The sequence below is a fragment of the Lynx rufus genome, unplaced genomic scaffold, assembly GCF_022079265.1.
Source record: "Lynx rufus isolate CCGP_SWC_20201006 ecotype Redwood Valley unplaced genomic scaffold, mLynRuf1.p SCAF_3, whole genome shotgun sequence".
NCBI lineage: Eukaryota > Metazoa > Chordata > Mammalia > Carnivora > Felidae > Lynx > Lynx rufus.
The window spans coordinates 171,382,049-171,408,584 of record NW_025814845.1 but is presented as its reverse complement, the minus strand read 5'-3'; the positions used below and the strand labels follow the sequence as shown (position 1 = coordinate 171,408,584).

The 26,536-nt window shown below is 46.4% G+C and overlaps 1 protein-coding gene across 1 annotated transcript in view; it reads left to right on the top strand.

Moving 5' to 3' along the window:
- ADRA1A (adrenoceptor alpha 1A) overlaps positions 1-9,108 on the top strand; it is a 107,746-nt gene extending 98,638 nt beyond the window's left edge. The window contains exon 2 of the mRNA XM_047091884.1: positions 8,591-9,108. Coding sequence (XP_046947840.1) covers positions 8,591-9,108 — 518 coding nt within the window. The remainder of the gene's footprint in view (positions 1-8,590) is intronic.
- The last annotated feature ends 17,428 nt before the right edge of the window (positions 9,109-26,536 follow it).

Sequence of the window (26,536 nt, the reverse complement as noted above, 5' to 3'; positions counted from 1 at the left end):
CTGGAGTTTGAACACAGCTTTGAAGTTAGATCATCCGAATGGATTCCAGATAGATGGAGGTAGGGGAGAGGGACAGTCCTGAGAGAGAAGCAGGAGAATGAAGGGGAGAGCCATCATCACATGGATAGATTAACCAAATTACGGTGAACAGTCTGCCATGGCCAATAGAAAGCCTTGGTGTTGGAAATTCGCAATTCAATTTCACGAGCATCTATTGGAAGTACTCACAGGATGTAACCTCCAAGAACAGGAACCTTATGCATTTTCCTGACCATTCTAGCTCCAGTATCTACAAAAGGCTGTCTGATTGAGGATGCTAAGTGCATCATTTGTTACATGAATGAATAATGGGTGAGGAGGTTGTGCAAGGCTGGTGAAAACCAAATGATGAAGGGCCTTGAGTGACAGGTGATGAGCTTGTATTTGATCTTGTGATCAGCCCAAAGATAATTCACAACACGCATCCTGACAGATCTCACCATTATGAGGTTCCCTTAACTGTATTACTGAGCCTTTTGGAACTCCTCCCTTCCTTTTTGTTATTTGTGAAAATTTTTCCTCGTGGCTTCCAGCCGTTGCTTCTCTTTCTGTCCCATCCCCTTGGAGATGACCAGGTGACCAGCATCATAGCCACTCAGCAGCCCCCATATTACCTAGGGGCATGGGGGCCCTGGAGCTGCCAGCAGGCTGACCATGCTGTGCTCCGTGCCAAAGAGCAAATGCCATTCTTGCTCCGTGTGACTCACTATCGGTGGGCCTCCATGTTGCATGTGTCCCTCATGGGTGTATCTCATGACCACAGCCCTTGGATGTCTCCTCTCAGCCCTTCTTCCCCTCCAGCTGAGACACAAATCTCCAGGAAGGACATTAGGATGTCCTCCGCAAAACCTAGCCCCAAACCTTGGGTTCCCTCCCTTCCGGTCTGCCGTCTTCCCTTCCGGCGATCCCTCACAGGGTTCCTTAATCATCTCGCTTGACCAAGTGACTGGCCATTTGCAGCAAGATGGATGGAACTGGAGGGTATTATGCTAAATGAAATAAGTCAGGCAGAGAAAGACAGATGCCATCTCACTTTTGACCACTTCAGTTTTCCTCGACGTTGAATGCTTTTATAGGGGGCAAGGGGTGGCAACGATGGCCTGGTGCAAACCTTTCATTTTACAGACGTGGAAACTGAGGCTCGGGAAGGGAGAGTGACTCACCCAGCTTTAAACAACGATCCGCGCCTTCTTGGTCCCTGGTCCCGACGAGGCTGCAGGGTGATGACCGGGCGCTGTTGGCTTAACGGCGGTCAAGGCTGGAAGCGAAGAGACGCTCCATGCTCTGCCTCCATAATGCAGGGGTGCTGGGACGGGTGTGGAGGGAAAAGGCAAGTCTTAAAGGTGTTTCAAAGGCAGACGTCAGTGAGGCTTGGGGACCGGTTGCAATGTAAGAGGCAGAGAGGAGGAGGAGGAGGAGTCAAGTACGCATCCTCCTTTTGGACACCGAGCCAGACCCTGGAGTAGCACTCCAGTAAGCACAACATCCCGGGCCTCTTGCACGCTCCGGAGGGTAAGACGATCAAAGAAAACTTACGTGGGACGGGGTCAAAACGTCCACGCTTCCAGTTGTAGCACAAGTAAGTCAGAGGCTGTGATGTACGGCATGTGACCACAGTTCCTAACACTGTATTGCAGACTTGAAAGGTGCTAAGAGTAAATCTGAAGAGTCCTCATCACGAGAAAAAAAAAAAAAAAAGAAAGTTTGAGAACGTACAAACCACGACACGCGCCACGGAAGAAAGCAACCACGCCAGGCTGAGGACTACTCTTCTTCAGACCGGGTGGTTGGACGAAGCTTGTGTGGAGAGATGACGTTTCAGACGGGAGACCCGAAACAAGGGTGACCCTAACGAACGTGGTAACGTTTGGGAAATAAACTGGTTCGTGAAAGGAGAGCACTTTTAAGGAAACCACCAGTAAAAGAACAAGACGACGTAATCGCTAGCATTTTCCCAAGTCAAGTTGTGCTTTGTGAAGTAAAGGAGGAAAAGTAAAAATCTCGCTGGCTTTTGGAAGCGTTTGAATTATGGATTCATTTCAAAAGGAAACACACCGCACGAGGTGCTCTTTAGGGTCTGACACAGCTGGACACGAGTTCTTCTCCCCCGAGTTATCGCGGGGGGTTGGGGCCAAACACGGGGGATCTGGAAGACCCAGTCCCCTTTTCTGAAAGGAAACATGCTGGTTGGGGCTTTGCCAACTGGTGAGAGAAGCCTTTTGTAGAGCTTTGACTTGAGCAGCCTGGACTCTTCCAGAGTAAAATCCCTAATTCTGCAGAGCCACACTTGGCCAGCCAGAAGGGTCTCATAAAGAGTGTCTCCCGATTGGGGTGCCTGGGTGGCTCAGTTGGTTAAGCGTCCGACTCTCATTTTTGGCTCAGGTCATGATCTCCCAGTTCAGGGAATCAAGCCCCGCATCGGGCTCTGTGCTGACCTTGTGGAGCCTGTTTGGGATTCCCTTTCCTTGGGATTCACTGACCTTCTCCCCATGCTTGGAACACGCGGGGTGCTTTTCTGCCTCAGGGCCTTTGCATCAACTCTTCCCTCTGCCTAGAACACTCAGCTGTTTCTCATCCTTTAGAACAAAACTTAAATTTCACCTCCATCAGGCCTGCCCTGAGCATCAGATCTAAAGAATCCCTCTCTCTCTGCCCCTCCCCCCTCACGCTTTCTCTCTCAAAATAAATAAATTAACTTTTTAAAAAACGTGTCTCCCACTTGCAGAACTGTGAGGTATGAGAGAATGCCTCCCCAGGTGACCTCTTTTCTCGCCTGGGCTGGAAGAAACAGTGGTTCTTGACAACAGAAACCGGAGACTAATGTACCCCAGTCCCTGGGGAAAGGGAAAAGGGCCAGCACTGCCCTCTGCACTGGGCAGTCCCCGTAGCGCCCCAGGTTTCTTCTGTTCCATGCTGTGTGCATCTTTCCCCTACTCACTGCACCCTGCCACACTTCCAGCCTTCCTCTTCTTGACTGCTATCCCAGCTTCCTCCCAGAAAGTTCAGAAAAGACTCAACATATTAACTCTCTGAGAGGAGCAACCCTATCATTTCCCTAACACGCGCAAGCCCAGAGCTCAGTTAAATGGAAAAGAGCAGGTCCTTCTAAAGAGGTGTTGAACTAACATCGTCTTGCCCCATTTGTAAGCTTAATGTTGTCATCAGGATGAACGGGCTCAGTGAGGTACACCGGCCAGCGGTACAGCTGGTTCTCAGTAGCTGGGAGCCAGGCTTAGCCAACTTTTGTGTCCCCGAGACCACAGTGAGAAGCCAATGGAAGCTGAATCCTCTTTTCTCAGGAAAATGAGTCTCCGTACATACACAGACTTGTATTTCACTTCATGGGAGTCCTATCCATGAATCTTAAGTTGAGAGCCTGGGGTTCCAGCTCATGGTTCATCTGGCCAGCATTGTTAGATATTCTGACCATCATTCTAGGTGGATAACCTAAAGACGCCTGTCTGGCTGAGGACTGCTCAAAGGTGGTCCCTGGATGAACCTCAGGAGGGCTCAGGCATGTCACTGTGACAGCCAAGCTGGGAGCCCAACCCAGAGACATCTGGTAGATTCTGGGATGATAAGAAACTTGGGCCTGTGCTTACCCTCTGATTCCTATAGCTTTTCGCTGGGATTTTGTTCAACGGGGCAGAGTTTGCTTCTTGGTAAGAAGATGCCAACCGACCTGGCCTGAATGTTGCTTGGACCGGGACTTCCTGGTCTGGGGAGCTGGCCGCCTCTTCGTAGGACAGCTCGGATCTCTCCTCTGTTCATTGGATGCATACCAGTCACATTAGACTGGTACCACACTCACAGAGAGACCACTGGTTGGACGGGGAGAAACAACGAGGGTCATTTTCTCCCATGGTCACATAACATTAGCTGCTTCTTTTGGAGTGCACAGTTTTTTTAATTGGAGTCATCTAAACCCCAAGTTCCAGAATGTGATACCCTGCAGATGGGCCGTTCCAAGATCATCGCCCACTGTGCTTTTTTCCAGTGTCTGAACAGTACTTTACGGGTTTTTAAATGCTGTCATTATTGATGGTGCTGCTCTCCTCCCCTTTGCGTCTCATTATCTCTGAAAGACCTGTCGTCCTCCTATGACAACAGCTGGACCTAATGGCCATTAACACGCCCGTGCCATGGTGGGGTTGCTAAATGGCACACAACGCCAGGAGCAGAAATGGGTGAAGCAGAGCAGAATCTGGGTCTGGGCCTGGTGGGACCACAAATGAGCCAGGTGATTTTGTGGGAACCATTCCTCTCCTCGGCCTGACCGTCTTCATCTGTTAAGGAAGGAAGGCAGTGGTGGCTAGGCTCTACGTTTCTGCCAGTCTCCGCGTTCTGGCATTCCGTGACTCCAGCTAATTAGGGCTTATCATAACCCAGAGTCTCCCAAAGTTGTCATTAAGGTAAATGTCAAGTTTTCAGGTGGGTGAAATGAAGCATGGAAGCTGGGAGGTAAGAACTGAGAAGACTGACTCATAGCTTTCTGCTTCCATACCAAGTCACCCTGATTCTGAGAGAGTTGAACTGCAGAGGAAGCTTCTAATTACCAGTGCTGGGTTGGAATTCGAGAACTCCATTTGTATCCTCACCGCCTTTTAGAGTGAGCTGCGCTGGCAGAAAACTCATTAAGGAGACCAACACTGGCAGAAAAATTGGTTTTCTCTTGTGTTGGGGGCATTGAGAGAAAACACCTAAAATGTGACTAGAAGTGGCCAAGACTTAATGTCCATGGCTCCCAGTGTCCCCGATCATAAGCCTACAGATGAAGCCTGGATCAGAAATGAAAGGTCACGTGTTCCCAATGGAGAGGACACTGAGTGACGAGTCATAAATGGTGTCATTTGAAATCATCAGCTTCAATTTCCCCTTGAAATCCAGAGGCCTTGACAGTGGAGGTGAGGATTCTGAACACTCACTTCAAGGGTGCAGATGTTAATGGTGCTTGGGGATGAACTCATCTGATCAAGTTTCAGTTGACCAAGATGTTTGGAGAGTCCCCAAAAGAAAAGAGTCAGAAATTCTGTAGCAGGACCAAATGGTGGAAGGGAACTCAGTGGAATGGTGAAAGAGTCCCTAGGGACTCGAGGCTTTTCCAAAGCTCGAGACTTTACCCAGGCGGGTGCACAAGCAAGGGATGACCTGACCTGAAGGGGGAGGAGTTCAGAGAAGTAAGCTGGAAGCAGTTTGCTCCCTTCGAAGCGGAGTCTGAACAGGGAGTGCTGAGGAACACAAGAAACCAATGGAGACAAGAGACATAGAAGCCCCTATGCTCACGTGGGTAACTCAAAACTCTGGCTCTTCCTAGGAAGCCCGATGAGAAAAACTACAGTGTTAGATACCAGATGATGCAGCAAGGAGAAAACGATAGTGAAACCCTATTACAGAGAAAACCAGAGGGTTGAACAGAAGCTGGGCAGAAAAAGGGAAAGAAAAAAGAGCAGCAGAAGAAGGAAAGCACCAGCAAGAAGAGAAATACAGGGCTACAGCTGTCAAGCAGAGAAGAAAGCCAGGCCACATCCAGAAGCAGAATCATGGAGAGGACAGGGGTCGGCCATTCAATCAGTAGTAACTGGGAGGAGGCCTTCGAGATGCAAGCACTGTGCTGGGTTCTAGAGCTCCCCGAGCGAGCAATCCTGATACAGCACAGGTTCAGATGGGGCTTATGGTCTAGTCAGAGGTACCCAGGTCAGAGGCGCCCAGATCAGAGATGTCAGTCCCCCAACCGGTGGGTTCGGCCCTGGTGCCCCACGCCATGGTGGGTGGAAAGCAAGGGGTAGCACGATCCAGGAGCCTTCCCATCCTAAAAAGCATCGTCATCATCAAGAAGAAAGGGATCTGAGAAGAAATGGAAGCTGGGGATAGAAATAGTGGGGATTGCCAAGAAGACAGTGCCTGAGTGGGAAGGTTTGGACAGAGAAGGATGGCTGGATGAAGGGACCCCACTCGGGACCAGGCAGCAGCAACTGTTTTCCAAGCCGGATCCCAGCACAATCTGCCCTTCCTAGGGGAGGAAAAATGAACGGCAAAAAGAGATTGAAGGATGTGAATAAGGAGGGAAACACCCCATGCTGGCTTTTCTCACCTTTTTGGAAAGTTCCTGAAGGAAGTGCAGTTGTGAGTACCTCTCCTAATTTCCGCCAGCAGCTGCTGAAAGAGAATCACCCCCAAGGGAGGATGAACATCGCCAGCAGGAGAAGTGGATCCCACGATCTGCTCCTGTGGGATTGTCAGATTGGGAATGGGCAGATAGACTAGGTTTAGATACATCCAGGTGCTGTCACACACTTAATGGAATAAATTAAAAGGGGTCATTTATGGAAAGGCCTCTCGTCCAGAAAAATCTCCCAATCAGTCTGAAATGCCAACGTCTAGAGACTTACTTAAATTACCCAAGACAATATGTCCAGAACATTAAAGCTGGAGACCATCTGACATTCCAATCTTGGTGTAAATGCATTTTAACCACCTCCCTGTCTCACCCTATACCCTAGCTGCAGGGAGGAGATGGTGTTTTGAGCACATAAAAGGGGAGACCAGTATTTACCTCTTAAATTGTGGACACAGCAGGAAGGCCAGTATAGAGAAAGCCCAAGCGCTCAGCTCTGGGTCCACCAGGCCTGGACTTCAAGGAGGTTCAAGGGACAGAAGAGATTTATTGAGATTTATGAATGCAAAACTGGGCTCTGTGAGCATAGTGACCTCGAAGGGATTGTGGGAAATTCCAGGGTTCCCAAATCCCTTTATTAGCATTCACATTCACAATTCATATATTTTTTTCTTTGTTATTGACATTTTTCAAATAAGAGAAATACACTCCCCTGCCTACCTGATTTACAGAATGGTGAGATCCCCAGACAAGGTGTGCCCTGTTCGTACATCCTCATTAAGCCCAGGCCAAGACATGTCTTTGTGAAGAGTGTTCACTTAATCATGTCACTGGCACTGTTAGAAAGAAATAGTGGACAATCTATAGGCATCATAATGTTAAGATGATTTTTTTTTTCTAGAACTGACCGTATTCACACAAAACCACCAGTTATGTTGGCAATGGCCACTTTCTCCACCCCTCAAATGAAACTTGAAAACACATCTCTCCAATTTAGCTTCCCCCAACTGTACACTTCACTCCCCATACACCATCTTCTTTCCCAAGAGACGTGTTATTCCAGTATATTTTGAGATCCCATAAGGGAACATAGGTCCTAAAGTTTTAGAGGTAATAAATGCTCCAATAACCACCGTCCCATTTTGTCTTCTTCGGTTCTGCAATATTCAAGTTCACTTTTTGCTTGTAGTTGTGAGATCCGCTGCTAAATTTCAAGACAACGTTTGCCAGAGTGGATTTTCAGTGCATCCAGTAGTCTGTCATGACTCTGATGGGTCTGTCAAGCAGAGAGAAAAAGAGACAGGAAATCAAGATCTTAGGCTGAAGCAAAAGAAAAAAAAGGTTGTGCAGAGAATAAAGAATACCGTGAGTCCTTTACCCATCCCTACGTTAGTGATTATCCATGAAGCTTGCGACAACCTCTTCGATCATTATTTTTTAAATTTGAAAATTGACAAATTAAACAAGATAACCCCTAAGACTGTTCTTGCGTTAAGTCTCCATGGCTTTGTCACTGTGCTACCAAGAGCTACGTGACCATTACTGTATAAGATGTAAAGAGGTCTGCAACTTGGTTCCTCCTGTGTAAACTAATGGATAAGACTTGAACAGGTAAAGAGGATGGGAAGGAGCATTTGAGACATCGGGTCCCAACTTAAGAGGACAAAAAATGGGCAACAGTTGCAGGAAAGCAGTGCATGCGGTTAGAGTAAATATATTAATGGCAGAAAGCTAGCTTACGTGGAGTACTTTGGAAGACCCTGAAGGTCAAGTGACTGACAAGCATTTGGCAGCCATTACAGCATGTCGAGCAGGGAGGCCTCAAAAGGCAGCATCAAAAATAATTGGCATAATTTCAGCGTGGTAGAAAACCACTGGCCAAAAGTTGGCAAAGCCAGTATTTTGTGCATGCTGGATTCTCATTAAAACATACAACTCCCCTGCTCAGGAGAGAAGAGATTCGCAATTATTTAGGCTGTGTCTATATAACACCCCGTCGAGGAACAAAGGGCATATTTAGGTATCCCCATTTCGATATGGATTATTTTAATGGATTCCAACTTGTTTTTAAATTCAGTCAAAACAACTTGCATGTGCCGACTCAGCCTAAATTTCGTCGTCTTATTATTTAAAGTTGCGTCGCCACCATCACGTGATGTTTCATCATGGAGAACTGGTGCATACCCACCCGATGGGTCGGTTCCCTTAATAACGTATTGCACACATGAACCAGGTGAGAAGGGTCTCCGAGGATACTACGAAAGGGCTACATTCAGAGGGGCTAGCCGGTCAAATGAGAAACCCAAGTGCATTTGGAATCATTTGAAACATTTTAGAGATACGAAAGTATGTGTGTGCTTTTATTTGCTTGTTTCCCTAGCCAGTTGGTCTGTTGGCTTGCAAATAATGTGTATGAATCTGTGTGTTTTCTTCTAGGGTCTTTCTTCCCTGATTTCAAGCCCTCAGAAACAGTTTTTAAAATAGCGTTTTGGCTCGGATACCTAAACAGCTGCATCAACCCTATTATATACCCATGCTCCAGTCAAGAGTTTAAAAAGGCCTTTCAGAATGTCTTGAGAATCCAGTGTCTCCGCAGAAAGCAATCTTCCAAACACGCCCTGAGCTATACCCTGCACCCACCCAGCCATGCCCTGGAGGGCCAACACAAGGACCTGGTGCGCATTCCAGTGGGATCGGGAGAGACCTTCTATAAGATCTCCAAGACGGATGGGGTCTGTGAGTGGAAATTTTTCTCTTCGATGCCCCGTGAATCTGCCAGGATTACAGTGTCCAAAGACCAATCAGCCTGCACCACAGCCCGGGTGAGAAGTAAAAGCTTTTTGCAGGTGTGCTGCTGTATGGGGCCCTCGACCCCCAGCCATGGAGAGAACCACCAAGTTCCAACCATTAAGATCCACACCATCTCCCTCAGTGAAAATGGGGAGGAAGTCTAGAGGACAGGAAAGGTCAGAAGGAAGGCAGGGGGCGGGGGATGATCTTAGGCACCCACCCCACTTCCTACTCAGAAGGCCAGTTCACTCTTCCTGGATGACAAGACGGGACCATCAGACCAGGGACCATGTGGGAACGGGGTGGGGGAGGAGACCTTGGGCAGTGGGTAAGGCTCAGGGAAGAAGGGGGATGTCACACGACCATCCAGCTCTGAATGACGATAAACAGCATTTCCTTGAGGCTAATGCTCTCGCGGTCATCCTCTGAGGCCGCTTTCCACGTCTGGCCCTTGCAACGAAAACCACCATGGGAAACAGAATGTCATACACAATCCAAAAGACTATAAATATAAGGTTATGATTTCATCACGAATATTTTGAGCACACACTCTAAGTTTGGAGCTATTTCTTGATGGAGTGGGGGGGATTTTATTCTCAGGCTAAACTTACTGACAGCCACGTTGGATATTTACAAGGAGAGGGCCTGGAGAGGAAGAGCCTTAAGATGGAGGCCAACATCCAGGCACATTCTTTCAAGAGCGCGTTTTAAACTCCACCATTTCTGATCCATCCAGTTGCTTAACTTGGGTGGAACGTGGCAGTGAGGTTTACCTTTTGCAGCAGTTTGACTGGATGCTGCCCCTGATTCCCTAAAGATGAGGGGGACGGGGCACTCATTTTGCCTCGGAATTAATGGAGGCACATCCTCTATGCTCGGGTCTAGATAGTTGGGGGAAAAAAAGGTGGCTTTTCCTGATAGGAGACAGTAGAGGTGAGGGCCCGTTTTTTCAACTTACTGCTACAGAAAAAATTCCAGTAGCCAATGCCAAGATCAAATCGAGGAAGGCTTCTTGTGAAACCTACTTAAAGATCAAGAGGTTGGGGTGGAGTGGGTGCTGATTTCATGCTAAGAGGCTGCATACTTACTGCACAGCCTTTTTGATGTGGCTTAGAAAGGCTTTTCTTGGCAAATGGCTTACTTTTTCCAGAACTCCATTATGAAAATTCAGAGCTTGCAGTACTTTGAAAGGCACATCCTGACTTCCGTTTTTTCTCAGCTGCTTCGCTACCGCATAATGAATGAGGTTCAAGGTCCTGAATGCACATGCAGCCTGGTGGAATGAGCCTTATGATCCAGGGATACCCTTCCCGAACTTTGAAAGATACACGCGCTTAGCTTGAGAGGAGACTGACTGGTCACCAGAAAATCATCTAAAGGAGGAATTTGCAAATAGTTTTTGACAGAGGCCCATTGCTTCTGGTAAAAGATCCAGGAACCTGTTCACTTCATCTATCCCCACTTTCTACAGGGATGTGGGGAACTTGCTTTATGTGTTCCAAATTTTGGTAAACCTTCATAACTCTGAATATTACTAAAGATGAAGATGATTACGATATGCAAAAATTAAAATATTTTTCACGTGCCACAGTAAGAATTTAAAATAAGACTTACGTTTTTAGAATAATTCTGGACTAGAATCACTGGTCTAAAAACTACTGGTCGACCATTTCTGTGGCCTCTTCCCCCATTTGAGTAATTTCCTCTTAAGAATTCCCAAGCAGATTGCAGCCCTTGTTTAACTTTCACAGCAAAGGTAGGAGCTTGTGATCTTTTCTTCTTCCCTCGCAGCACAATGATAATTTCTTCAAGTGCGCCTTGAAGGCTAATACCTTTGCACACTGCCATGGGGCGGGGTGGGGGGAGATGTTTGCATGTGGATTTGAGTTTGTGGCTGGTTGTGCCGGGACATAAAATAATTTGCCTTTTCAACCCTTTCTGGAGAATGTCCTCTTGCTGACCAGACACACACACTATGTATGCCTTGTGCTTATAACTTTGATTCTGGCATTAGATATTGGCTGGATTTTTAGACTCTGGGCTTGTCTGCATGTCCCATAACAGCTCTACCAGATGTGGGTGTCCTATTATGGATGTAAGCATCAAGAAAGGACTTGAACATACAAAACTTCTCTTCTGCCTTGATAGGAAAGATAAGTTTCATTGTTGACAAGAGTTTCGTCTAGGATCTGAATTTTAAAAACCACTTTTCCCAGGCTCCCTTTTACAGGAACAGCATCCCCGGGAAAAGAATGGTAAATGTTTTGTTTCCGTAAAATATGGCTCTCTTAAACACATTTCCAGACAAATTTAAATTTTAGATTTTATTTGGGGAGGGAGGGGATGGGGAGGAGCAGAGAGACAGGAGAGAGAGAATCCCAAGCAGGCTCTGCACAGCCCCCACAGGGTTCGATCTCATGACCGTGAGATCGTGACCTGAGCCCACATCAAGAGTTGAATGCTTAACTGACTGAGTCACCCAGGTGCCCCTAAATGTTGGATTTTAGAAAGCTAAGGATCACCAGAAAGCCAGCATTAATGCCATTTCTAGTCAAAACAAGCAGCTAGAAAATCTTTCGGTCATCAGATAAAAGCCATGACAATTGTATTCATGTGAAACTATCCATAAATAAATTATCTGCTACACTCTTCACCAACCACACTCCCTCCAGGGAGGCAAACTTTAACATTTATTTCCTTTCCCATAACATGATATTAAGTATAAACATGCCAATTTTACAAGAAATCGATAATGTCACCCAAGACTTAGTCAAAGTGGGATAAACAATACTTGAGTTATTTTTTACTCATCCACAAAAATCTCTGTACCTTTGAGCATGCCAAAAACTCTCCAAAATTGTCACAGTTAAACAAATGATTGTCATATTTATACTCACATGTTTACTGCTTCTATTTGTAGTTTGAAGACTTTACCCAGAGTAACAGTGGTCAAAATGTTTTCTCAAATGTGTTATAAAAAGCAGTTGCTTTGAGACTCTCTGAACATCACAAAGAATCAACTTGACATAATGGGATGGGCAAAATTTGAGTTGCTTCTGCAGTTCAAATTGCGTGCCTTAAGAAAGACCTTGGATGTCTGTACTCAGACATTTCCCCAAGTTACTGCAAGGATTTCAGGAGAGCACTTTGCTTGTCACAGTTTTCTTCCTCTTGCCTCACTTGTGTCTCATCCAAGACCACTCTGCTGTCATCATTTTGTGTATGCTAACACTTCCCAAAATATTGAGGCTTTGAACTCTCACTACCTACCTGGGATCATCCATCCATGGTGGACAGCGATGTTTGGGTAAATAAATATATTCTTAAGGCTTTTTTGTTAGGTTCTTTGGTGCGCCGGGCATTGGCAGGGCGTCTTGTACCCCGTTAGCTCTAAATCTCATATCAATTTCACGTTTCTATTTTAGAGATAAAAATCTGAGCGTTAAGAGTGATTAAAGATTTGCTGTAGGCCAGTGAGGAACCATGATTCAGTCCTGGAGCTGCCTATGACGCTAAAGTCTTACCTGTTTCTCCCAGTGCCTCTGCCCCCTAATTAGTAGGGGCGAATGCTCCCCAGTTTAGATTGGATATGCTGAGGATACGAAACTACACCCAAATGTTTTAATGTCTTGTCTCTTTGGGATTTGCCTTCCATTTAACCTCAGTAAATGTGTTGCCAAACCCCACCCCAGCCAAATCCCCCAAACAGATCATAATTAGAGGATCTCGTGTGTACAATTCTACCTTTCAGACTGCAACAATTTTTAGGGGATAATGACATGGTAAGTTATTCAGGCCTGGAAAGAAAGACAAATCATATCAAACTGGGAGAAGAAGGGCATATAAGAGAATGCAGAAAAGGCTTCATTGGCCCAGAATGGCAAAACACGGTTGTGGGTATGAAACACATTGTGTAGTAAGTTGATGTTCTTGACTACCAGCCACAGTTAATTGGCACACCTTCAGGAAGTAGATCTCTTTTCAAAACAGACCAAAAACAGATACAACATTACTCTCACCTGTACTCCAACATCATTTTGGGTTGTGTTTTTTGTTTTGTTTTTTTTGTTTTTTTTTTTTTGAGTCGAAGAGAGAGAAGCGAAGGAATTATAGCTGTGTCTCCAGGAATTACACGGAGCCCAGAGAGCATATCGAACATGTGGATTTCATATCAGTCCCTATAGGGAAATGGCTCATAATGCTGATCCCCAGGTAGCCAGACACACAGGCAACCCTTGAAAATGAAGAATCAGGGGCGCCTGGGTGGCGCAGTCGGTTAAGCGTCCGACTTCAGCCAGGTCACGATCTCGCGGTCCGTGAGTTCGAGCCCCGCGTCAGGCTCTGGGCTGATGGCTCAGAGCCTGGAGCCTGTTTCCGATTCTGTGTCTCCTTCTCTCTCTGCCCCTCCCCCGTTCATGCTCTGTCTCTCTCTGTCCCAAAAATAAATAAACGTTGAAAAAAAATTAAAAAAAAAAAAAAAAGAAAATGAAGAATCAGGTGGCATCCGTGGCTATGGATTAGCTGGCATTCACCTGTTCTTGGATTTCCTTTTGCAAATGAAAGCTTTATGCCCTGAGTATCTCGGATTGCCTCACCCCCTCAAAGTGAACTGTCACACAGACCTTCTGACCCAGTAGGTCTCGTGGTCCCGGCCTGGGAACGAGAACATTTTCGGAACTATCTGCCGGGGCAGGTAATCATTCGCTCATTAATCGCAGCTACTTGATCACGGCCTGACAAACATTCTCATTTGCTTCTGGGGTTGGTTCTGCACAGGTCCCCTTGCCAAAAGAGATGCTGCCTCTGCGTATGAGTGCTTGTTGACTTAATTAAGGAAAGAGCTCTGCTCGTCAGCAAAAGGGAGAAGGGAGCCCAAGCACATGGAAGGTAACTCCGCCAGCAAAACTAGGGTGACCCAAAAGAAGGCAGTGGTGGCCAGTAGGAAGGCATCAGAGGTGTGCTCACCGTTGATCTGATTTCTTTTTATACTACTAGGACTTTTAACCATGAAACTGCCTGCACACAGCTCCGGTCCAGCCCGATTGGAACACACTGTTGGCACCTGCTCCTTGTCTACGTGCTGTGTTGGGGAGCAGGGCTGAGCCCAGGCTGCTGTGGGGTCCACCGTCTTCAAAAGGCAATGACAACAGTGGCCTCCTGGCCCTCCAAAGTCCCCGCAAGATGAATGAGTGGAGATGACTTTGGGGGCTGGGCTGGCAAAAAGCAAATTGGGATTTCGGCAGAGGACACCCAGCCCCTTGCCGTTGCCCCCATCTGCCTTGCTTCCCTCATGCCTCCCAAGACCCAGATGTCATGGGGGCTGAGGGTGGAACCCATCTGCCCTGTGCAGGAAAATGTCATTTCTTCTTTGCTGCTGCAATATGGATTCCTGAGTCTCCCGCCTAAAAGGAAAGCTATGGCGGTGGGCAGGGGGCAGTGTTGAGAAGGAAGGGAAGACCTACCCCGGGCATCGCTCAAAGCGGGGTGCATGGTTTAGTAATATTTGCTACAACTGATAAGCAAGGAACTGCCCTGAAGCTGGTTGCTTCTCTGTTTCCCAAAACAAAATGATTATCTTTCCTTTCCGTGTCGCTCAGTCATTAATTACATCACTGTCCCTTGATATCATAGTCAACGTAGCCACCTCATAAGCTAGAAATGCTTAGTGTTAAACTATGAGAAGTAGAGACTTGATCAGATAAGAAGAAATCTAAGAGCAAATCCATACTGTGTTTGTAGGAAAAAAATAATGAAGGCACTGACCTGTTAAAAAGCCCAGGTACAGTAGGTGCATTCGGATGCAACAGAAAAGAAGCTAAAACAGAAAGTCCCAGTGTGAGCTTAGTATTTCCTTCCGTTTATGTAACGCTTTGTACTTGTCCAAGTAATTTCGCCTATCTCGGGTCATTCCTGTGAAGGACAGAGAGAAGGAAGGGTGTGTTATCTTTACTGAACACATGGAGAAACAAGGGGGCATAGAGATTTAAGGATGCTTTGAATAGCCCCATATCCAACCTCTGACTCCTCTTTTCGTGATGCCCTCAGTATCCCCAAGGTCCACTGTGTTTCTTGGGACCGTGAATTTCATATGTCACTCATTTGTCTCTGATCCACATTTTCAGTTCCATTGTCACCTTCTCTGCTATTACATCCTTGCCAGCGGCTGGCCAGTGCAAGATTGTCCTAGGGGTTCAGTGCACATTTGTCTCTGTTTTCCTTATTGGCGAAAGGACAAGCAAATGTGATTCTGTTCTGTCTCCCTAGATAGGCAGGACCAGAGCCAAGGAAGTAAGCAGGGCAGGGGGCTCTTGGCTTCCTCAATAGGGTGACACTGTAAGGCAAAGCCAGCAGCGATTAACAACCTAAGGACCTCAGGAATGCAAAGATGGAAAAGGGACTTTCCGGAAGGCTCAGGGGAGCCTGAGGGTGGTTGTTACAGTACCGTTTTGTCATTGTCGGCAAACTACCCTCTTCCTCCCCTGCACCGGGCACTGCATTTGGCACAAAAAAATACTTAAGAGGCACAGACAGTCCCCAGCTGGGTGTGTTCCAAGTTCATCTGTTGCAAAGTCAAGAATGCGTGTTGCCAAGAAGCATTGTTATAGATGGGGGAGGGGAGGGGTGTTCCCAAACCAACTAAAAAATAAAAAATCTATTTAATGTATACATGGGGCTGGCAAACTTTTCCTGTAAATGGCTAGATAGTAAATATTGGAGGCATTGTGGGCCATATGGTCTCTGTCACACATCTTTTTTTTTTTTTTTTTTGGTTTTTGCTTTTTTTTTTTTTTTTTTTTGGACGATCCTCTAAGAACATAGAATCCATCCTTAGTTCATAGGTCATTGCATAAAAAACAGGCCGTGAGCCAGATACAGCCCATGGGCTCTACTTTGCCGTCCTTGATCTATGGCATCTCTAGCTTATGGTATAGGAATACTAATAATAATGTCAAGCAGTGGATTTTAGTGTCTAGCTTACAAGCATCTTTTTAAAAAAATATGCCATTGATACATCTCCGATTGACTACAGTAGTATTTCCAACCTTCATGATTTGTTGGAGAGTGCCAAGTTCATACATGGCGGGGGGGTTGGGGGGGGCGGCTTGCTCCATGTAACCCACTCACCCAAAAGACATATTTGAGTTCATCACTGCAATTTGCTATCCGGGCACGAGGACAAGAGGGAGGCACCAACCACCCCTTCCCACTTTCGGGTTCTGTAGAACAAGCAGGCTGCAGAAGCTCCGGGAGTCTACAGGGAGGTTGGGGCAGGGGCGGGGGTCTTTCAGCTTCTCACACCACTGGCAAAATCTCCCAGCACAATCCATCGGACTCCGCAACAATCAGTGAGTGCCATTTGACCGTGACCAGTGTGAAATCCCGTCAGGAGCACTGAAGCCTGCTGAAGTGGGGCTCCCTAGAGGCTTTGGGGGCCTCACTTGGCTCTTGGGAAGGCCTTCAGATCATAGCACCCTGCACCAGGAAATTCGAGGGTCCGCCCTGGGGATCCCCAAGAAGGAGGGTACAGAAAGAGGTGCAGGAGGGAAAGGATATCTTCCAAAGACAAATACTAGCTTCTAGCAGGACTTCTCCCTCTCTTGCTCATCCTTTTCCTTCTTCTTTCCCTGTTTTTCATTTTTGGTTACGTCTGACATGACCTAACTAAACTCAAAATGGCATTGCTGTGGGGAAACACTTAACCCTCCCCTGTGATGACAAAGCCATGTTTCTCGAAGTTAGCATGCTATCGGAGGGACTTCCTTCCCCGTCCCCTCTCTGGTCCTGCTGCGCAGTGAAGGGGAAGAATATGTTGTCAGTTGGACACAAGGTGTGCAATTCTGGTGGCCTAGGATAACGTCCACAGTGTTGAGAGATGAGACTCTGCAGCAGGGCCAGGGGGTAAGGCATGGAATGGGAGTGGGTGCAGAACTGGTAAGGAAGGACCTGGAGATATCAATAATTATATCAGTAATATATATAATAATGTAGCAATACCAAAAATATCAGTGCTAACACCAGTGCCTATGTTGGGCACAGCAAGGAAGGCTTGGGCCACACTACGTGGCCACTTCCCTTCCCTCTCCGTCCCCTTCCATCTTGGTCCTTTCCCTCTCTCCTTTCCAGTCTCCCTTCCATATCCCTGCCTCTCTCCCTACATCATTCCACCACTTTTTTTTAAACTTATGAGCGACGAATGCTGGGGTAGGCACCTTTGTCCCAGAAGGTGCCTGTTCCCCTGGGATACAGTGCTCCGTGCAGAGTTCTGGGTGACAAGGGGGGGTTTCCCTCACTTCTCCCGTCCCCTCCCCTAGTCAAGCCTGACACTGCAAGCTCGGATCCCCGGAGCCTCCAGGGAGCCCCAGGCAGGAGATGGGTCCACAGAGCGAGGTACACTTCAGGCCCCTCCCCCAGGACTTGAACATGTGCCCCCATTGCGGTCTTTCTGTTCTTGTACTATTAGTTCCAAAGGAAGGGTGCAAATACAAAGTGCTGGTGCTCAGGAGTGGTTTCTGGGTTATTTCTCTCCCTATCCACAGGTAAGCATCTCTTTTATCAGTGCCACCTCTCACTCTGACGTTTCAAAAGTCTTTACCGAGCCCTACAATGTCACCTTCTCTTTCTCTTCTGAATTGTTTGTCTCTTGCCTCTGTGTGCCTTTACTTTTCACTTCTCCTCTTAGCCCTTAGGGCCTTCGAGACCATAATCAATCCCAAAGTAAACTTGGTTTCATGTCAGCATTAAGCAATGATTGTTCCCTCAGAAGGTACACCCTAGGCAAAACTCAACAAAACTCAACTGGGGGAAAGGTGCTCCTTCTCATGTGGTGCTCCCACCCCTGACCCGGTCCCCACCAGCCCCTCCTCTCCTAGAACTTACCCATGGATTCCTTCTATTCTTTCATCATAACTTTGGGCCAGGAAACATTCTTCTTTACGCAGAGGGTGCTCTCCTACCCAGTGTGCTCCTGCTTCTGCTGATGCGGCTCCGTGCATTTGTAATCCCCCTGTAGTAGTCTGCTGGGGCTGCCATAGCAAAGTACCACTGACAGAGGGGCTTCAACACCAGACATTGATTCTCTCGCAGTTCTGGAGGTTGGATGTCTGAGGTCAAGGTTCTGCAGGCTTCTTTCTTCTGTAGCCTCCTTCCTTGGCTTGCAGATGGCCACCTTCCCCCAGCATCTACATATCACCTTCCCTCGTGTGTCTGTGTCCTAATCTCCCCTTTTTCTCAGGACACAGTCATATTGGATCAGAGCCCACCCCAATGACCTCATTTAACCTAAACTGCCTCTTTAAAGATCCTTTGTCCAAACACAGCTATATTCTGAAGTCTTGGGGATTAGGGCTTCAACAGACGAAATGGGGGGGGGGGAGGGGAGAGTAGGGGAATTTAGCTCCTAACACTTTCCTCCCCCCTCTGTCCTTTCTGCCCATGAAAACTTATCCAGATTTTTTTCTTCAAATCAAAAGTTCAAATTCAGCCCTTCCTGACCATCCTCTCCAAATTCTCTCTAGATTGGGCCTGACAACCAATTGTGCACTTTATTTTTTCATCCTTCTGTTGCTTTTTAAAAAATCTATCTATATATTTTTTTCACTTTAAAATGTACTTTACACTGTGCCTCTACAGGTTCTGTCTTTAGATGAAACCTCCTGGAGAGCAGGAGCTGTCATGTGTCTTTGGATGCCCAGAGCAGTGCGCAGCCCCTAGGGGATCCTATCTAAGGAGCAGGGCCCCTCCTGAGCAAGCAAGCAGACAGGGGATGAAGAGGGACATGGGACCAGAGCCAAGCGCTGGTTACAGGAAGGGGCTGGAAGATCAAGTCCAGGGCCTTGGAAATGCCAGATGATGCACCAGGACAGCTCAGGTAATAGTTACTGGGCTTCTGAAAAGTTACAGTGAGATTCTAATCAGGGGTGCCGAGCACAGCAGTGAGGAAGTACAGGTTAGCTGCCATCTTGAGTCGGGCAGGCATAGGATCCCCTGGGAGGCATCTGCATGCAGGAAAGCAGACCACCACCAAGGAAGGGGACAGAACCTAGACCCTGAGAGCAAAGTGAGACAGAGATAAATGGGGTGAACAACCAACAGCAGAACCCAGTCCCAGGAAATGGGTCACTGAGGAGCAGACTGAGGGAAAGATCACCACTGGGTCCCAATCCCAGCGATGGGTGAGTTCATGCTATGTTTCAACGTCTGCTCTGCACCAGGAGCCGCTTGAAAAATGAACGCCAATGAGCCTTTGGGTAGCTTTTCCTCCACTGTCTCCCAGCCTAGAAAGAGTAGAGGAAAGGAAGCTACACTGACTTGGCTGGATGTGTGGATGTAGATGGTCATTCCCTGCTAAAAGGTATCTTAATTCTGACCTTCTGAAGACCACCTCCCACTATTCCTGTCCCTGGCCCTCAGGGATACAGTATACAGTCATTGCTGCTCCTGCCTCTCGGGGAATGCTGCCCACCCTGTGTGGTTTCAGACTATCTCGGCCTGGTCACCTTGCTTCTGTTGGGAAATTCAGTCCCATTTCTGTTTTATCCACCCACCTAAGCCTTTTATTGTAGACGAATTGTTCGCCCGCAAGGTGCTTCTCTGACAGCCACGGAGTGATGTCTTCTCTTCTGCCTGGTTCCTGCTGGGAAGCCAAGAGCATTTATCCTCACTTGGAAGGACTGGGACTGCTCTAACTGCATAGCATCTACTGTTGTGCTTTCTGGGCAAGGAACTTGGGTTTCCCATCCCCCTGCCCCCTCCCTGGGGCACATCTCTTACTGGAAGGGTTTCTGGCCCCACAGTATCTATCACAATGGAGCAGCCTTGTTGGCTAAGAGTTTGTGCTTCAGAACAGCTTCAATCCAATCTAGAAATTACAGGAGGAAAAAAAAATCACATGAAAAGCCAGGGCCTACCAAAGTATTAAGTGTGTTTAAGGCCAAACCATCCCAAAACATTGGGATATATTGATTGAGTGTAGCAATGGCTTATTGATTTTTCTACTAAAACACAACCACAACAGAAAAGACGACAACAAGAAACTTGTCTTTCTTCCCCAGTCTGGTCCTCATTCCTTTTGCTAAACTCAGCCTTATCTTCATAATGAAAAGGTTTCAGCTTTGCAGCTTGGCTAATTGAAGTCTCAGTGGTTGGGAGGCCCTTGGCTCATTAATCAAAAGCTGAGCACGAATGCTTTGCAGTCCACAGCACCTCCCCCACCCAGCCCCTGTGCCCTAGCAGAGGTGACAGTCCTTGCAAAGAGCAGAGAAACAGGGAGCGTCGACGAATAGGTAGCTTTAATCAAAAATAAGGCTGCCCAAATGCAACCTGACGAGAAGGCTATTCAAGTAAGATGATGAACTATTTGTAAGAACAAAACAAGCAAGTATTCCAAATGTTCGAATAACAGCTCATTGTTAGTTGTCTCCGTACTTTCTTAAGAGAGGCAAACGTTGGCTAGAGACTAACTGGATTAAAAAGGGGGGGTCCCACGTTTGCTTTTGTCCCCACCTCCAGCAGCTCCCCCTACCCTCGGCCTTTACTATTGTGAACATCGTGTCCGATGCCGATACCGCAACTGCAACCCGTGGTCACTGACATTCTGCAACAGCAATTCTTGCCTCGGCTTTTACAGCCTGAACCACAACACATGCTTTCTTCATCAGATGTGGAGGGAAGAAAATAGCTCCTTTTGTCTCTGGGGCATAACAAGTCCCAGGCAGCCCACTTTCCAGTAATACCGCACCTACTTAACCCAATATTGCAGACAACGAAATGAGCGTGCTCCATACGGGGCACTGTGATAAAGTATGCGGAGAGTAAGTAGGAGAAATTACACTTAGAGCACCTACTCTGTGCCAAGTCCATCGCGCATTCAGATATGGTGAAATGTAAGGTTTTTCAGTCACTTTACAAAAGAAGTGTTTTCACAAGAGAACCGAGAAGAGCCGTGGCCTGGGAGCCACAAAGCCGGGGCTTAATTTCAGGCCCCCATCTCTGTACCCACCTAAGTGATCCCGGACAAGTCATTTGACCTCCCTTGACTGTGTTTTCTCACCTGGGATATGGGGCAGGCAAACGAACTAGCACACGTGAAAATGTCTCATGGGCTGATAAACCGTATGAAATCATCGCGGGCACCCAACAAACGCTGGCACCCTTTCCCTGTCTTCATTTCCCCTCCCAAACACTATATAAATAGAACATTATTATAAGTTACATCACCTTTAAGGTGTCTTAAAGCACCGAGAGCTCCCCGTGCAAGAAACAATGGGGTAAATCTCTCACTTTCCTTTGCTTTCTACCTCGGTTCAGATTGATCTGTGTCCAGACGTGGGTCTTCACTAGTTCAAGGCACTAATAGCGCTTTCATTCGAAAGTCGCAAGAGGTGTTGTACCATTGCCTGGTGCTATCATTCCTAAATTTAGAATGCGGGCACCTAATCCCAAGTTTCAGTTATGTACACCCCGCCTCCCGCCCCCCACCATCTACCACAAATATGCTATTTTCTTGGGGTTGGAAATTTCCCTACCAGAGCATTTTGTTTTAATTTTTAAAAAATCAGACCCACTATACTAGTTTACAGCTTTTCACCAAGTTCTCAGATTATAGACAGCCTAGAACGAGAGTCCCTAGTGATGGTGATTGCAATCTTTCTCAAATTAACTGCTTACTTGGCAATAGGAGGCATTGTGTTACCGTGGTCTGAAAGACACTACATAGCATGCAGTCCTTATATAAAAGGTGTGTGAGTGTAATTACATAAACGATGTTATAAGAAAGAGAAGTAATGTTGACCCCTGGAAAACAGAAGAACATTTGAAGCACAGTTTGGGATTAAAACCATCTAAAGAAATAGGGCACCAGCAGGCCTGGGTGACTATCTGAAGTTTATGCAAGACAAAATAGCAAATTCCCAGGCATGCCCCCCAAGGCAGTTTTGATTTCAGCCAGACTTGAAACCCACATCACGTGAACACCAAGTCAATCTCAGCTCTAATTTCAAGTTGCCAGTGAGCGCCTTGGCACTTCTGTGGACCCCCTTAAACGATCTCTGGGACCCTTCCGGGCAGGTGGCTCCACAGGAAAATCCATACCGCAAGCTCCGCCCATCGTGGCTCAGTCTGTGTCGGGCAGGCAGCCATCTTGAGAAGCTGTGTTTGACAGGGACCTGCTGCCATCTCCGGGCCAAACGGTCTCTTGTGACTCGGAATCTCAAACCTGCTTTAAACGGAGGGGGAAAAGTCACTTTCGGGGATGAAGTTCTTGGCACACTCTGCTTTGTGTAAACACAGTCTATGGCTATTTCGGTCTTCTGGGTTTTGAGAAGGCGGGCTATGGCAAGGGTGAACGGGTTGGTGCTGGCCCAAATTACAAAGAAGAGTTTTTTCATTCTTTCAGTGCTAGGGGAAGGAAAACTGAGAACATCGTCTCATAGGGAGCAGAATGGGACTGGGTTGGCCAACAGGGAAATAAATGTGGGCCTCAGTTTACAAAGAACCAGCTCTACCAAAGTTTGAACTTGTGAAAATGGATACATTGGGTTTGTAGTAAGAATTCTTACTCTACAGAATTTTGGTCGTGTTGACTTTCGAAAATGGATACGTTGGGTTCGTAGTAAGAATTCTTACTCTACAGAATTTTGGTCGTGTTGACTTTCGAAAATGGATACATTGGGTTTGTAGTAAGAATTCTTACCCTCTACAGTTTTGGTCATGTTTACGCATGATGCTTAGTATATTGAAAGTATTAATGTAAGTCATTAAAGGTCAGTGTGCCTTTTTTTTTTTTTTTTTTTTTTTTTTTTTTGAGGAGGCATACATCCATCACATGAAGCCAGCTTCATGGCCGTGAGTGCTGTCCTCATGGTCAAATGAAGGGGGTGCCAGCCCACCCCCCGCTTCCTGCTACCCACTGTCTTTTGAATCCACCTCAGAAATCTGTAAGTCTTACCTGCCACATGGATTTACTTCTTTGTTGAACATTCACCTGACTAAGACAAAAGTCTAACATATTACTCTTGTCATTACTGGGACAATAGTGACTGAAGGAGAGGCTGTGGGCGTAAAAATAAGAGAGAAAAGCAGGTTTGGGGGAGAAATAGTGCAGTGTTTTGAGAGTCAGCATAGTACAACTTCCTCTGTTGCATTCTTAAGCTCCCTTTGTGTCCCTCGAATTCTAGCATGTCTGTAAAAGCACAGGAGGCCATGCTGCAAAACCAGATCACCTTTTTCCAAGGGAAGCTGTCATTGCATACGGCAGTTCTTTCCCTCCTATCTCCATTCTGTAATATTCCATGAGGGCTCCAGGCTCAGCTCCAGACAGTGGAGGAAACAAGGGTGGACACATGATCCTCCCTCTCAGGGTGCCTGTGGTCTACGGAGAGGACAGGAAAGTCAACAATTGTAATAGAACATGGTAAACTCTGTGACACAAGAACTCACGCAAGGCCAGGAGAGTTTAGTGTAAGGCACTAAAGCCACCCTCGGAGTCAGGCTTTTTAAAAAGGGTGGACCTCTCATTTGGATCTTGGAGGACAAAATGGAGTGGGAAACAGAGGGAGTCGTTCCTAGCAAGTAAGGAATGAGCCCGTGCAAAGGCCCAGGGGCTGGTGAACCTCAGGTATGTGCTGGGGTTGCCTCCCCCTCCAGCCTGTTGGGGCACATGGAAATCAGCCTCACATTTCATGGTGGCCAGTTGGCTCTGCAAACCCCATTCCCCAGGTTCCGTGCAGGAAAACCATGCCTGGTTTTCTTCTTACTCTGTTTAAACCAAGGATGAACCAAGGAAGAGCCAGTAAATAATGAACCAGCGGCTTTCCTGTTCGAGCTCCTATGTTTGGCCTGGCTGAATATCGAAAAGCCTTGGTTTCTCAATTGTCTGATTCTCTTTGTTTTCAAGACTTAACACAGCATTACAGTGGGATGGCTAAACAGAAAAAAAAAGTCTATTTCTTTCTCATTGTGCAAATAAACATTTGTTGAACCTGAAATGGTTAATCATTAAGAATAACCAAATGCTTTGGAAGTCTTTGCAAACAAGTCTTACGTGATGCAATTCAGTGTTTTTTTTTTTAATTGAAGAATTGTTTTTAACAAGGAAATGTTGTACAGTATTAAAATAAAGTGTTTTCCCTACCACCACCACCACCCCCCCCCCACACACACACACAATGCAGAAAATAAATGGATCACTACAGACCCACGAGGCTGGCTTTCACAACATCCATCATTGAAGGGTCGGTATCTTATGCTGTATCAGGACGCTGCCATAGTAGCTAAGGGTACCTGGGAGATTTTGCACATCAAATGCAGCAGAGGTGGTGGGAGAAACTGAAACAAAAATGAAGACCTTGGAACTGCATTTCTACAATCAATTAACGACTGGGAAGGACTTGACTTGCTGGGGCTAAAGAAAATCATTCTGGAAGTTCATTTTGTCTGTGAACTCAAAACTGTATTTTAGTAAATAAAGCTGATGCCGTTCAAACATGAACCCTGTGACATTTCCTGGCTTACAGCAGCTTTTCTGCTTGTCTACTCATTAGATGTGTTAAAAATACAAACATGGCATTTCCACTTTGCCAGAGAAGCAAATGTGGGCTGAATGGCTGATTTTCGCTGCTACGCTTTTCCTGTAACCCTTACAGTTGTTGCGGTGAATAAGGCCCCTGTAGGGATATTTGCCAACTATGCGGTGTTCGTGGACCATGCCACCTTCTCCAGGTTTCAGTACTTGGTTGATTGAGTTGATATCACCACCTTTCCCTCCATGTAACAAACAAAATTCATCTGAACCTCGCTGAGAGTTTGATATGTGTTCTTTGCTCTAAAAGAGAGAATTCTCTCCTAAGTCAGATAAATATGTTCATGTGTGTGAATTGTTATACTTGAACTTGCTGCTGCATTCCGTACTAATGCATATATATGACACCCAAGCTGACTGTGATTGCTTCTGAAGCATCTAATTCCTTTTAAATGGATTCAGTATCTTTGGAATGTGCTGTTTAGGTGTTTCTGAATTTTTTACATGCCATTTTTACAGGTTCATTTGTTTTATGGTACGATGTGGTGAACAATCACATTGGTTCTTTTTTTTTTTTTTGGAAGAAAACAAATGTACATATGACTAGGCAGATGAATAAATTATTGAAAAAATATACTTCATGAATCATACAGCCCACTGTTTAAAAGGAATTTATTTCATTTGTTTAATAAAGTGACTGTTCAAGTCCTAAGCATTTATATTGCCCTTCTAAATATGGATGCCATAATATTTAAGTGTTGTTGAAAATTGATGTATGTTCCCTAATAAAATATCTTAAACCTCTGTCTTTAGATGCACAATGCCTTAGTTCTTCGATCGTAATGTGTTGTTAACATGTTGGCTGAAAAGTAGAGTGGATATCTCAGAGAAGGAGAGTCAGGTTTTGACCAGCTCAAGAGCGTAGGTGGTCCATAAAATACACTGGTTGGCGGCATTCACGGCACAGGTAAGAGCCAAAATAGAACCACATCATCTGGTGTAGAGGCAGGGGAAGGTAGTAGTGAAAATGAGACCCAGAAGAATATTGAATCGACGTCTGTAAGGCTGGGCGTATTAAGTGACCCAAAGCCAGGGCAATAGGTTACAGGGAACTAGTCGTCAGAGAAGGTCATGGGCAAGAATGGTTCAAGGGGAGTTTTTCAGTGGAAATTCTTGCCTGCCCATGCTCTCACAGCCTGGGAGCCCCAGGGCTACGCTTTTAGCCCCATTCCCTCAAGGTAGCACGCTGGCATCACTGGGGACAAGAAGGCTGGGGTCAAACTGTCACAGGCTCCAGATTCCTTTAGCCACTTGCCAAGGCTGTTACTTAATATGTCTGAATCTTTGTTTCCTCTTCTCAAAAATGGGGACAATTACTGTACTTCACTCAGATTATTGCTAGCATAATAAAATAAAATGCTTCCTGTGAAATGTTTGGAAGAATGTCCGACATCCGGTGAGCACCCAGCAATTTTCATTGTGACCGCTCAGGAGTATGACTGTGGCCTTCCTGGTGGTGAGGGAGGGCTCATTATTTTTTTGCCCAAAGCCCTTAGCACCTAAGTCAAATGATAGTGCCGTGTCTTCTATACCAATCTAGGTTTTTGCCAAATGGTGTCCTAGCCTGCAGATGCGCTGCTGGTCACATTCCAGGCCCCCATCGTCGTCGTCATGGTGGTGGCTCTACTCCCTGGACCCCCACAGAGGGTGGGCAGGGGAGGGCAGACACAGGACGGGGGAGGGGGAGCATCATAAAGTAAATGAAAGTTTGTCATTGCTCAGGCTTTCTTTTCACAGAGCTTGGAAGTGACATGACAGGATCGCCAGGTTATTCTGATGACTTCTCTTCTTAACTAATTTAGGTTTTGCCCCAGGGTATAGATTATGGAAGAGAGAGAAAATGGAGACATGGTCAGTTTTGCCACTGATTGCTTTCTATGAAGGTGAGGGAATAATGTGAAATAAAGGGGCCATGATGACATGAGGGCTTTGTTTCTGTTTGCATTTTTCCACGGCTAACATTTACTATGGAAAGCCCTATTCTAACTGGTTCCAGTACATCATCTCATCTAATC